Source organism: Thunnus maccoyii, chromosome 5 (assembly GCF_910596095.1).
Source record: "Thunnus maccoyii chromosome 5, fThuMac1.1, whole genome shotgun sequence".
In the NCBI taxonomy this organism is placed as follows: domain Eukaryota; kingdom Metazoa; phylum Chordata; class Actinopteri; order Scombriformes; family Scombridae; genus Thunnus; species Thunnus maccoyii.
Window position 1 is genome coordinate 20,592,559 of NC_056537.1, and position 13,948 is coordinate 20,606,506.

The window sequence follows — 13,948 nt, forward strand, 5'->3', positions numbered from 1 at the left end:
AAAAAAAATTATAATCATGAAATTATTGTTAGTATGTGATATACCATTATCTACTACCATGAAACAAATCAGATACAAAATTGATACTATGAAGGTGCCTCAAAAAAAAATTTTTTCAACTGTATTAGTCAGCATTTGAAATACACAACACACACCACTAATACACGAATACAGGAAAACCATCAGACAAAACAAATAGTCAAACAAATCCATAAAGGACATAAAACAACATAAAAGGCACAGGAATAGAATCATATATTTTAAAAAAGGAAAAAAACAACAACAAAAGAAATTAGAGAACTGAAGACAATAAATAAGTACATAAATACAAATAAATAAATAAAGACTATTATATAAGTGAGTTCTGAGTGTGGAGACAGTAGTAAGGCATTTTTGTGGCTCTTCATGTGTCTTAAAAAAGGCAGGAGACTGAATTTCTGCAAGGAAAGGCAGTAAACAAGGAGGTGATTTGGAACATTTGCTTGTGGATATAAAATTTAGCCATCAAAACCTAAAACTCGACAATGTACCGAAATTAAATCTTCTCGTGTCGGAAAAATATTATGGCATCATATAAAATAAAAGGTTCATCAATTAAGCTGAATATATGACCTCAAAATAATGTTTGCGTTAGATGATTATGAGGTCATTCTTAGTTTGCGCATGCGCTTTGGGGAAAACCCGTTTCTTCGTCAATATGTAACAACTGCGCCGCATTTGTGTCCGCGAGCTCACAAACAGTAACTTTGATATTCAGTAACTGGATAACGTATCTCTCTGACACGTATGGATAATGTACATGTAACTTTACGTCTCTATATACATGCGAAGACGGATCTCCGCTGTGAGGACGATTTCAACCCCCGATGACCATCAGTTGTGTTTTGGATACGATATTGAGGTAGGTCGCTCTTCGCCACCCCCAGCACCGCTGTTCGTTAGCTGACGGTGTGACGGACTAACTGTAATGTTATCAAACAGATAGTTAAACAGTCAGTCACGAAGACTCGCTGTGAAACAGCTGGTAAAAAATATAATTGTCTAATTATAACGCTAGTGATATTAACGTTAAATTGAATGGGGCGGCCCCAGGAGGTGGGTCCAGCCTTTTAGGCCATCAGGAAGACCCGCCTAGCTAACGTTAGCTAGCAGGGTAACCGCGGCGCTATTTGTAGCTACCTGGTAACTTAGCTTTCCAACCGGCGTCACACTGGGTGAACGTTTCCGGTGTGTTAGCACTAGCACGGCTCGTAATGTTAATCACTCAGGGATGGAAACCGGGCCTATATACGGTAAAGTTGTCAATAATGAGTTAACGCTTGTGTTATATTGTTAACAGTTACAGATTAAAAATGGCAACATCAGCTATCTATTTGAACTGTAAGCTCAATTTGCCGACAGCGGGGAGGGATTTATTTAAAAAAAGACGTGACGTGGAAATTATTCATCGTTGTTTAACATTTCGCTGGTTAGGCCAGGATTAGCTCACACCAGCTAACTCAACTAGCTCTGTGCTAACAAAGAGCCGTTGCTCCTCCTTGCTTTGTATCGCTCGGTGTTGCCATTTCAAACGGTGTGGTGTCACTTGTAAGGTGGTGAATAAGTAGGTACGTAAGACAAGTTTTACGTTTAATTGAAATGTCTGTGTAATTAATTTCCGCTACAGTTTCATGTAATTGTCGGGATGTTACTGTCGCTATCATTGCCAGGTTTGGTTCTGGTGTTATGGTTGCCTACGTTGGTAATGGCTGCAACCATGGCAAGGTATATATTAGATGACGAATAAGTAATAAGACTGTCATTGCAAACTTGCATGTTTAAAAAAAAAAAAAACCCACCGTAGATGCAAAATTGTAAACAATTATAATAATTGTCATATCAAAATGGCACCGGTCTTTTGCAGCTACAGTTCAAATGTTGGCAGGTTTATAGCTTTGTGCAGCTTTATCGTTGAGTGTTTAGTAGCGATTACCGCAATTGACTTAATCTTAGTTAGTCAGACCGTATTCGTTAATTTGAGATCACCATTTTGTATTTCTAATATATTGTTTATACTTGAGACTGTGGAATAATCAGCTGTCAATGAGTTACTTTAGTCTCTAACAAGTGTGAGGCATTGAGAGGCTAGTGTGTCAATATAAAGGGGTGAGGAATGCTTTTTTTTTTAAAGATTTATACAGCGTTACAAACTTTTAAAATCTTACATATATACATACTTATAAAGACAAATTTGCTGAATGTTTTATTGATTAGGCATGGCTGAAACATATAGTATAACAGCCCATTTGGACTTGCAGTGAAGCCACTGTGACAGTAAGCATGTGTCCTACATACCATGCCCTTGGGCAAGACAGCAAATTTTATCAAAGAGGGTATTAGAGAGTGTTAAAAGTGTACTACAAAATAATCTAGTGATTCACTGCAGTAGTATAAAAATGCACATGGCAGTCAAGGTAATGTCTGAAGCAGTAGATATGTTCTGTGCTTATAACTAAAGCAATGTTTATAAACCTTTTGCATACTGTAAATTCTACTTGTGAACTCTTGCATATCTTGTTGACATTTGACATAACGTTGGCTACTTTCTGAAACATGCCATTCAGCTTTTGTTTTTGTATATTCTCTTGCAGTGAAACTGTACAGGACCATATTTGGATTATCCGGCCAACCTGCCTTTGCCCGCAGTCGTACGCTCAGTGCCTGTAGCAGGCTGTGAATGTTTGTTCCTCACCAGTGAATCCTTATGCTTGGTAGAAGAGGAACCCTGTCTCTTACAGGATGGATGGTGTGGACTTAAAGAGACTTGTGTATCAACATCGGCACTCTGCGTTCTGCTGCGGTGTTCAGTCTTTTTCCTTTTATAAAAGAACACCTCCAATCTCTGCACTATATATATATAAAGACCGTCCTTGAGCAATAAAAAAGACAGTGAAATATAGGAGTTGGAAGACGTTCTATCTTTTTTTTTTTTAAAAAAAATCACAGATAGATACCGCTTATATAAGCCTATATGGCAGACATGGAAGTATCCTTATTTTAATTTTTCAGTTATTGTAGCCCCTTACTCTTGCTGTGGGTGGTGGGATGTCGGAAAAGCCTGACGACAAAATGGTGAAGTTCCTGGCTCCCCCTCAGAAGAGTGGAAATGGCCCAAGTTCTGGTTCAGACTCGATGGTGAGCGAGTGCCGGCCGACAGAAGTGAGACGCCGGCATCACACCATGGAGCGTGATCGTTGTAACCCTGAACACCGTTTCTTGCGCCGCAGTGTCATCAGTGATTCCAATGCCACAGCATTGGCCCTCCCTTTACCCACCAAGACCCCCGTCCCAGCACCTCTACTGATTCAACCACTTGAAGCCGTCCCCCCACGGCAACAGGCTGTTGCTGCTGATCATTTACCACGGGCTGAACCAAGTTTAGCTCAAAATGAGGAGACTGCTGTTAGTGATAGAGGGAGACAAGAAGGAAAAGACATAGAAATAGCTAAGGTGGAAGTAGTGCCTTTAGAACAGAAGCCTACCAGTGTACAACAAATCCGTGATGGAGAGGTGGTGATAGCAGCCCGCTCCGCACCATGCTTAGAAGCAGAATTGCCAAGTCGAACAGAACCTGAAATCACCGCTGAGGTGAAGGGAAATCATGAAGGAGAGGGCGAGGAAGAAGATAAGGAATCTGCCAAGGCTCGAGCAGAGGCAGAGCAGAGAGAAGCTGAGAAGAAAGTGCAAGATGACATCGAAGAGGCTGAGACCAAAGCAGTGGGAACATCACCAGACGGGCGTTTCCTAAAGTTTGATATCGAAATTGGACGTGGCTCCTTCAAGACAGTCTACAAGGGCTTGGACACTGACACCACAGTGGAGGTGGCTTGGTGTGAGTTGCAGGTATGAAATTCTGATAACTATTGTTCTCATTACTAACCCCCCCCCCCCCCCCCTCCCAAATCACCATGGCTGTCATTTCAATACATTTTTCATTTTCATCTTGTGCCCTGACTTGACATATTAGTTAAGAGGACACCAGTTATTCTTGGTCGTTAATTCACTCACCTTTACTATTGTATTCTCTTACAAATGTCATCATCTCCTTTTGTTTAGACTGTTTGCTTTTAAAAGGGTTAAGCGTGGTGGAGTAGAGGAGTGGCGTAGATGTATTCGTGGAATTTCCTTCCACATTGTTACCTGAGTAACAGCCTCTGACATTTCCCCTCTGAGAGATATGGCTAGCATTTCCCTTTTAGATTGTTTCACATTGCTTTTGTCAGCAAAGTACAACAAAAAACTTCAATTTCCCCATTTCATTTTTAATTTTGGTGCAGCTCAGTCCATACTGGTTGGCATGACAACACTTAAGACTGAATGTCTTAATATAAAAAAGTGCCTACTTCACCTTAAGGCATTGGCAAAGTACCAGTGGTTATCAAGGCTTGTATAATGAATGTTTATAGCGCTGTATGACTAAGGAATACCTAACACTTTAGACACAGGAAATTACCCTCGACTACATTCAGGGTTGGACTTTTTTTCATTGTACTCATAGTGTGCACTATTGATGCAGTTATGATGTGTAATTTCCCGTCTTACATTTCTTCATACACTGTTAGAGGACATTGTATACCATTTCTAAAAATGAACTACATTTTAATAATAGATAAATAATGGATACTTGAGGTTATTACAACAACCTTTGAAGATGTCACATATCTCACATGGCTATAAAAGAGTAATAAAACTTTAAAATGCCATTTCCAAGGGTAATTCAGGCAACCATAGTTATAATTGTTAACCTTTTTTTAACACATTTTTCAGAGATCTTCCTCTCACTACTGATTTTGACTGACTGGAGTTTTATTCCCATCTTTAAGTGATTCTTTGAGGCCTTGATATACTTGAGTTAATTATTGAGTCTGTTTCATTGTTATTAACCTAAATTCAGTGTTTCTTATCTATTTGCTTTGAATCTACTACAGACCAGTTAGTAGTAATTCTCTTAAATATGCTTATGAAAAATAATGTCGCTCTGCTGTCTGTCCAGTTAAAGCAGCAACTTGGCCCATAGCAAAGTTTGACCTCATTCACCACATGAATGTTTGCTTTTACTGTCACGCTTTTACCCCGTCACGAGAGGCACAGGCCTCACACAGCAGCACATACAACCACAGCTACACATGCACACTGGTCTCAGAACAATGTGAAGATTACCGACACGTGCCCCTCCCCCCTACACAGAGCGAATCTCACGCATGCTCAGTGCATTCCTGCTCTGAATGCTTGTGTGAATGTAAAATGGGTCACATTCCTGACAGAGGAATCTCCTGTGTGAAGCAGGCTGGCCTGCCAAGGCCTGCTTCTGAACTATCAGTCCACCTCCCAGCCTTTTAACTTACTTACATTTTTCTATATTTCTAATTTCTTCAACCCTTTGATTTCAAGCAAAACTCACTAAATGTGACTACTTTCCTATTTCCATTAGTTGATAGTAGTATACTTTTAGTTATCCCTGTCTAAACTTCATTCTACAACATAATCTATTTGTCTTTCTCTTGACCTCAAACTGTTTGCCAGCTGCTGTAGTAGGCATTGTGATTGCTTACACACTTTGTTAGTATACATTTGACTTCATCTATGGCAAGATGCTATATTGTGTTACTGTATATAAGTGTAGATGTGAGGTATACGCTGCTCCTTAATGCTATTTATTATTCGTATCCGGGCTGCAACTAATGATAAGTAAACATCACAAGTTACCATAACCAAGTGACTTATGATTATCAATTTTCTGTTGAGTGAGTTATTATTGAAAAGGAAGGGAAACATTAAAACCAAAAAGTACCCTTCTCTTTGTTTGCTTGGTTTATATATATATAAAGCTGCAACAAGTAGTTGATTAATTTATTAGTGGATTGGGAGAAAATTAATCTGCAAATACTTGATAATCAATTCATTTTTACTGTCACTTTTTAAGGAAAAGAGCCAAACATTCTTTGGTTTCTGCTCCGTAAATGTGAGGAGTTGCTGCTTTTCTTTGTCACATAGGATAGTAACACAAATATTGTTAGGTTGTGGACTCTTGGTCAGAAAAAACAAGGAAATTGAAGACAGCACCTCACACTGACAAATTCTAAAGGGCATTTTTTGATCATTTCTGACATTTTATAGACTAAACGATTAATTGATAATGAAAATAATTGTTAGTTGCAGCCCTGTTTATCGAAAATGACTCACTCATATGGAGAAGGTGTAACAGCCTCTCTTTTGATGCTCACCTAAACTTGGTGTAGGATCTAGCTGGTCTCTAGCAGTTACCACTTTTATGAGGAGGCAACAAGTCAGCAATGAGAGTCAGCTTTGTTTCAGGCATTTGGTCCGTTCTGAGGTATGAACATGTAACCTAACACTCATTCCCCCACCGTTCCTCTGTCAATTCAAGAGTTTCAGGGCTAGAAACTGTTCAGCTATACATGAGAGGCTGAAATCCCCTCTCACATGGTTGTTAAAGCTGTCCCATGATCACTCAAGTGCTAGTGTTACATTCCCCATACAGCCTCAGGACATATTTAGTGGAATATAATCTTAATTTACAATATTTTTACTACTTTCAGTTTGGTTTCAGTTGCGTCTTTTCACACTTTAATTTAATTGCAGCCACCTCCTCTGAGGAGCTTTTGACAGCAATAGATGTACATATATTAACCATTTCAACTTTCCTAGTTTGGTTGCATGGAAAATGCAAATATTTTCCTAAAAAAATAAACAAAGTCCATCAGAACAAATTTTAAGATCACACCGTATACGAAAGGAGTCACGGCTCACCCAGTTGTTCTATTTATTGTTTTGTTTCCTCTTTATGCTGTAATCAGTGGTGCAGAGAGTAATCAGCCTCATGTGCTCATGGGAAATTTGGTGTCAGCTGGAAGCAACAGCAGAACCCGTGCCTGTATGCTAATGAAACACGTCTGACAGGTTTTCCTAAGATCGTAAGATCCTTTTAATCTTGCTTAAACGTGGCAAAATCCTAGAGCCTCACTAGCAGCTAGCACTAGCAGTCCTGTGAGGCTGTAATGCTTATTACACACAAGAAGACTATGAAAATGGAGACATATTCATACCACTAGTGGGACAAATAATGTAACTTATAAATAATGTTTGACTTAAAGGTGGTCAAACAGATGTTATCCTTTGTATTCTTTATTTTATTACATTTATTTGTCAGGGAACATGTCAAACAGCACCTGAAAGCACTACATGTGGAAAGTTTTTACCAATTGTCGTGTCAATCTATTCAATAGTTGTCGATGTTTCACTCTGGGCCAAAGTTCTGGACTGATGAACCAGTCAACCCACATTGCCTTCCCTAGAGCTACGCTGCAGGCATGGCTATGAACTTGTGTAAAGTTTAAATGAAGTGGTCCTGGTTTATTCAGGCTGAAAGGCCATCTGTCCACAATCGTCTAAGAATTTCTAGGCGTCCACCCTGTTTCACCCACACACGAACCCACACATTTGTTTCGGATCTCACGTTGCAGGCATGTTTGGACAATAAGTAGGTCACCAAAGAGAGGAAGTCAAGGAGAAAAAAAGAGGAATAAATTAAGGAGCCTCCCCTTTCTTGCTCACTCATCCATTTTCAACCATGTCATATTGCACTCTGCTTCCCCACCTCCTTCCTCTCCGGTACTGGCTGATGCCAAACATTGAAAGATTGAAAATAGAGAAGTCCAGGCATCCATAATAAGCTATGGGAGCTGCCTGTCCAGCTGGCTTATGGCATCCGCTGGTAGTGCCACGCTATACCCAAGTATTACAACATAGTAGCTTGTCTGTAATTACTCTTCATAATTGGTAGTCTTCAGGTTAGCTATAAGATTTAAAAATTAAAATTGCTAAAATTTCTATTTGTTAGATTTGATAAAGTTTAGATGGAACATCACATTTTGGTGAGTGAAATTCCTAAATGCATCATCATTCCTCAGTGAAAACATGTGTAGACTAACTCATGACACAGTGGTTTACTGTCTAAGCTCCTTCTCATTCACAGTTTGTTTTAACGGCTTGTTGTGAGTCATTTATAGTTTTTGTTGTGTCATTAACTATTAACCAGCAACAATCTTACAGTATTACTATAGACAAAAGCAGTGCAGTGCATCTGTTAGTGGTGCACTGCTTTTGTCCATAGCAATACTATAAGATTATTATAGAAGATTATTCACTATGCTGTAGAAGACCTGTAAGATGACTCAATGTGTAAAATCGGTTTAGTTCCCCTTTACAGATACTTTCATATCAGTTTCATCTACAGTTTATTACACTGAAAGAACTTTAAGGAAATGAAATACATCAGTAAAAAAGCAGAGCTGAATGGCAGCTTTGTGCATCGCAGCACTCAAAATAGACCAGAACGCAAAACTGACACAAATAACTGTTTAGTGTGATAATTTGATTATCTAGAATATAATAGGAAAATAAGATTATTTATAGGTTATTTGTGGGAACGTGGAGGAGACCCTTGACAAAATGAAAGCCTCCCTTGCGTACATATTATCAGGCATGTTTGCAGGGTAGTCCTTTTTGTATAATCTCTAGAAAATCACATATTTAAAATGCAGGCACAGTATTAGTCAAAACCTTTGCAGTCATGTTTTCATTCAACCATATTTATACAAAGTCTTTGAACATTCATTCAGTGATTGTGATTTAACAGTGTCAGCTTTTTTCAAGTAATGTGCTTTGAAGTGTTAGTTATGTTGGCTCTCTTTGGGACTCTTTGGACCCTGTATTTCCTAACAGCATTTCAGCTGGATATTTGTTTTTATTTTCTGCACCATTAAAATCAGACGAATAGATGTGAGGCAGTTGCGGATCTGTCATCTAGTCTTTTGCTGACAGCTTGACTGACAGTCACAGTGATCTTTGACCTCATCGCCATGTGTCAGGGGAACACCAAAGATTTCTGCCTATTGAGAAATACTGCAGTTAATGCAATAAGTAAGTAACCTTTAGTGTGGATCCATCTAACATGGCTTCTTGACTTATCAGCCGTTACCCAGATCCCAACCAATGAGGGCTCCATGTAGCCCTCAGTCTCAACCTCAGAGCAGGGAGCTGACAGAGCCCGCCCATGGCATGATCACAGGCTTCTTTTTTTTTTTTCACTCTGTCTGTTTTTAGGGTTGTTGGGTTATTCATGATGGCCTTTGCCTAGAAGCAGTTTTTTTTCCTGCTCTGCTCTGGTGATACAGTATTTAACTGCCATTACATGTGATTCACAGTGGGTGGAAATGCCACAGGTCAAAGAGTTATTCAGATAATATTAGGGTGTGGTGATTATAGTTGATATGAACATCACAACATTCATAGCAGCATATTTCTTATCGTCTCATACATCAAGACATGGCAAATCCGTGCATGCAGAATCACATAAATCACTTATACAATATAAAATAAAATAATTAAATTGATTTTCCCATACAGTTTGTAAAATATCTGCATCGTGGAAATCAAGTTACCCCAAACCACTGCTCTTTGTCTGCTAAGCAGACATGGAGCTCAAATCTAACACTGAATAGCTGTATATTTTTTTGAAGGGACTTTTTGCTTGATAATTTTAATATAACAGCTTATCAAGTTGTAACACTGAACTAAAACAATGGGATCATGATTTTAAAAGTTCTTTTATGCTTGCTTGCATACTGACTCTGCAGAGATGTCAGAAACTCAAAGTGTTGAAGCCTCTATTTTCTTGATATTAAGTGTATCTGCAGAACTCTCACACTCTCACTTAATCTGTATGCACACGTTTTGTTTTTTTTCATGGCTGCCTCAGAGATAATGCATAGGCATTGGTGGTGGCTTTTTAGTGAGCTGACTCATGCCCACTCTGTTAAATAGAGATGCTGTGATTCAAATGCAGCTGCTGTTGCCGTCTGAGTGCCTGCCAGGTTTCCTAATTTATAGACATTTAAAGCCTCGCCCTGAAAATGGCATGTAGAATATGCTGGGACCATAGACAGTAGAACAAGACGAGGTCAAAACCTAATATATGGCTGGACCGCATATGAAACCCTAGAGGGCCTTTCATTTGAAACGGATACAGGAAGTGGCGGCATTCGGCCTACCAATGGTGTAACTTCATCACTCAGTGAGTCACAGACATTCATGTTTATTGGGCTGGCCCCGCTGTTGCTGTCCAGCCAAAAATATGGACAAAGAATCTGAAGACGCCCCTGTGTGTTTTGTAAAATCTTAATCTCTGGTTTCCCAGTTCTTAAACCATTTATTGAGTTCTGAAAAGATTGTTTTAATTGCTAGTTCAACAAATTTCATCTAAATATTTTATTTGTGAAAGTCAAGCAAATGAAACAGTATAATTTTAGTTTGTCTTTGGCCTAAGCAGTAATGGGAGAAAGTATTCCTATTTGTTTCCCTTCCATTGTTCAGTGAGTGGTTAGCCTCTCCGCTCAGGATTTGTGGATGTACCAGTGACCACCAGGCACTGTTCTCACTGACACTGAGAGCAGGACATGGCACAGGCCAAAGAACTCTTTCAACTTATAGTCAAAGGTGGTTTGATGTGTCTTATGATTTTAAGACTGTAAATTCCTGGAGGGTTTACTTTTAAGTGGTGAGAGTTATGTAACTGGTTTGTAACTGGCTTGTGCTGAGCAATTTACAGAGAAAATGTTAAAGGGTCTAGTGTGGGAGTTAAATATTTTTCTGGGGGTTTTTCTCTGTGTTTTTGTGTCTGGCACTTAGTCAGTGGCTCTCAAAGTGATCCAGGAACCCCCAGGGGTCCTTAAGGGTGTTCCAGGTGGGCCCCAGCAAAAAGGAGAATCATTTATTTTCACTTTAATTCCATTCATAAGTAACACAATGAATGTATGACTATTTTGGTCATGGGTTTCATATACTTTCTGTAATAAAACATCTAAAAGCAAAAATCCTATCAGATGGGGGACACCGGGACAAATTCTTATCAAATAGGGGTCGGTGGTCTAATTTGTGTCAGTTTAGGGGTCCTTGATATGAAAAATTTTGGGAACCACTGACTTAGGCGCAAAAAACAAACTTTTCACATTTGAAAAACTGTCTTTCAAATGCATCGGACACATCACATGTCTGACATACTCATATACTCTGAGCGTATCTCCTTTTTGATCACTGTAGTCACTGGATTAGAGTCTAAAATAATCATCCTGTGATCTTATCAAGTTCAATATGCTTGTTTTTGACATTATGCATAATGCAGGAAAAATCTGCAGCTGTTAAGTAGATTTCACAAAAAATATGCTTCAAGTCATGAAGTCATTGCATTAATCTTAAATGTAAACACCATGATGATTATTTTTTTGTTGTTGATAAAGTAGTTTGGTATTTGTGGGGGTTGCAGTGCTGCACACACTAGGGTAGGAGCTCTGATGCTACACTGGATGCTTTGCATGACTGTCTTCACATGGTGTGCAGAAAGAGAAAGGGGAACCACTGCCCCACCAGCAAAGTAGGTCATTGCACGGAGGAGCCTCCATTACTCACCCATCTTCCCTCACCTCCTGTTTCCTGATATTGCTGCCTGATTCATTGTCTTCCCCTGCTCCTAATTGTTTCCACATGTCTCCCTGTAACTTCTCATTATGTCAAATTGCCCTCAGACGTTGCAAAAAAATGCAGCCTAAAACCCTCAATATACCTCCAGCAAAGTTTGCAGCACGTTTCTCTTCAAATGATATCAGTCACTGGAAAGTTTTCTGTCTCTCGCTGTCGCTGACATACACACACACACAAGTCAAACGCTCGCTCTCCACTCACAAATGGGTTGAATTTCCTGGATAGCCTGGCTAGTAGCCAGGTCTCTGGGGGTTTCAAGGGAGGTCTTTGGCTGCGGGGTTTCACTGGGCTTGTCTAACTGGTATGAGTTAGCTGCTCTACAGTCATGCATGTTGTAAATGTAGGTCACGCCAGGAATTAGGAAATTTGAGAAGGGCGGTTTTACACATTCCGGTTTTTTTTTTTTTTTTTTTTACTTTTTGGCTAAGAACCTACATCCAAAAGCCATTATTGCCAATCCTTATTTATGCACAGGCCATTTAAAGAATGTTAAATCACATTGGACAAACAATAATATCAGATATGCATACATTTAGCTATTATTCATTATCAACCCCATCAGCTGCCAGAACATTTGCTGACTCTTATCATCCATAGCTTAGTTCAGAAAACAGATCTTGGTGAGTACAATAGTTTTCTTTTGTGGTCTTACCCACTGTATCTAGTATGAGGCTATCAGAAGGACTGAGAAATATATTAATATTCATTATCTTCTATCATTGTTAACATAGTAAAGCACAATACACACAGTGTTAACTGATTAACAATACAAAGACAGTGCTCAGTTATTAAGAATGTCTGTTATTTCATTTGGAAGCTTTTCACTGCTGTAACGGACAGTTTTTGTAACAAAAAAACAGATGGTTTTCAGCATCTAAACATACGTACTGTGAGGTTTTGATATTGTCGTCAGGTATTGGTGATATTTATTTTTCCCACATTGCTTAAACCTACTTTAGAGTGTTGATTGCTGAGATGAGTGTAGCTTGTGTATAAAAGTAAAAGGCTCAAAGAGGACGGTTTTGATGTGGTGTAACAGGCCTGATTTAGGCTATTCTTTTTTTTCTTTGTTAGACACAGTCAGATCTTCTCTAGTTCTGAGTCATACAGTAGCTCTTTTCTTATTTTGGTTTGGTTGGAATCTAGGACAAAGCTCGACACATTCCTTTTGGTTCACAGTCATCCACCAGAGAAAACAGGGCCACATCCCTCTGCCCCCAACTGTATGTGTGTCTGTGCAGGAACATGTATGCAATTCTTTGTGTGTTGAAGCAAATGGATATTGCACTACCTTTTTTAGTTGAACTTTCAAAGGTGTTTTATCTAATATGAAACATGCAGGTTGTGAATTTAAAAAGTGGAAATCTGATCCCAGACTGGTAGTTGTCACATTTAGATATACGCAGCCTGATGCCTCTTCAATACTTTTAATAAACAAATAAGTAATTCACACATTGAGGCAGAATTAGATATCACTCCTGATGCAGTCACACTTTTGAGTGATTGTATGATGATGAGCTAACCAATACATCAAATTCCCCTGGTCTGTCTTCAGTCTTCAAATGATCATCAAACATTTGACCCTTTTCACTGACTTTTTAAATTAATCTGTATACCTCTATAAATAGTGCTGCCCTCTGTGTTGTGTGGAATCTTCAAATATTTCCTTTTTGTCCCCTGCAGGATCGTAAATTGTCAAAGACAGAGCGGCAGCGCTTTAAGGAGGAAGCAGGGATGTTAAAGGGACTACAGCATCCCAACATTGTCCGCTTTTACGACTCCTGGGAGGGACCCTCCAAAGGCAGGAAGTGCATTGTACTGGTTACTGAACTCATGACCTCTGGCACACTCAAAACGTGAGTCTTGGTTGAGCTAACAAACGCTTGAATACTGTACTCGTATATATACAGTGTGCACTGCCCCATTTTGACAAACGGCCCATCTTGATTATTGATTATAAGTAACATAACCCATAATTGTATTACATTTTAAAAAACAAAATATGTGTTGCACTTTATATAAACTGCTCTGTGTTTCCTTGCATACTTTGTAAACTACTTAACAGATGATGTGAAAATGATGACCTGTTTTCTTGTAGATATCTGAAGCGGTTCAAGGTGATGAAAATTAAAGTGCTGCGGAGCTGGTGTAGACAAATCCTCAAGGGGCTTCACTTCCTTCACACTCGGGCTCCTCCCATCATCCATAGAGACCTAAAGTGCGACAACATTTTCATCACAGGCCCAACAGGATCCGTTAAGATTGGAGACCTGGGACTGGCCACACTGAAGCGCGCATCATTTGCCAAGAGTGTTATAGGTACGACTCCGAAGTCATTTCTACCTCCTGA

The 13,948-nt window shown here is 39.3% G+C and overlaps 1 protein-coding gene across 5 annotated transcripts in view; it reads left to right on the forward strand.

Moving 5' to 3' along the window:
* The window catches only part of LOC121897887 (serine/threonine-protein kinase WNK1-like), a 32,177-nt gene that overhangs the window by 2,078 nt on the left and 16,151 nt on the right, over positions 1-13,948 (forward strand). For 2 of the 5 annotated variants that reach the window (XM_042412668.1, XM_042412673.1), the window contains exons 1-4: positions 668-901; positions 2,631-3,882; positions 13,282-13,454; positions 13,697-13,917. In XM_042412668.1, the coding sequence (XP_042268602.1) occupies positions 3,085-3,882; positions 13,282-13,454; positions 13,697-13,917 (1,192 nt within the window). In that variant the 5' untranslated portion in view covers positions 668-901; positions 2,631-3,084. Of the gene's footprint in view, positions 1-667; positions 902-959; positions 1,293-1,332; positions 1,608-2,630; positions 3,883-13,281; positions 13,455-13,696; positions 13,918-13,948 lie in introns of those variants that run through there. The other 3 variants (XM_042412669.1, XM_042412671.1, XM_042412672.1) reach the window with 3 other exon arrangements.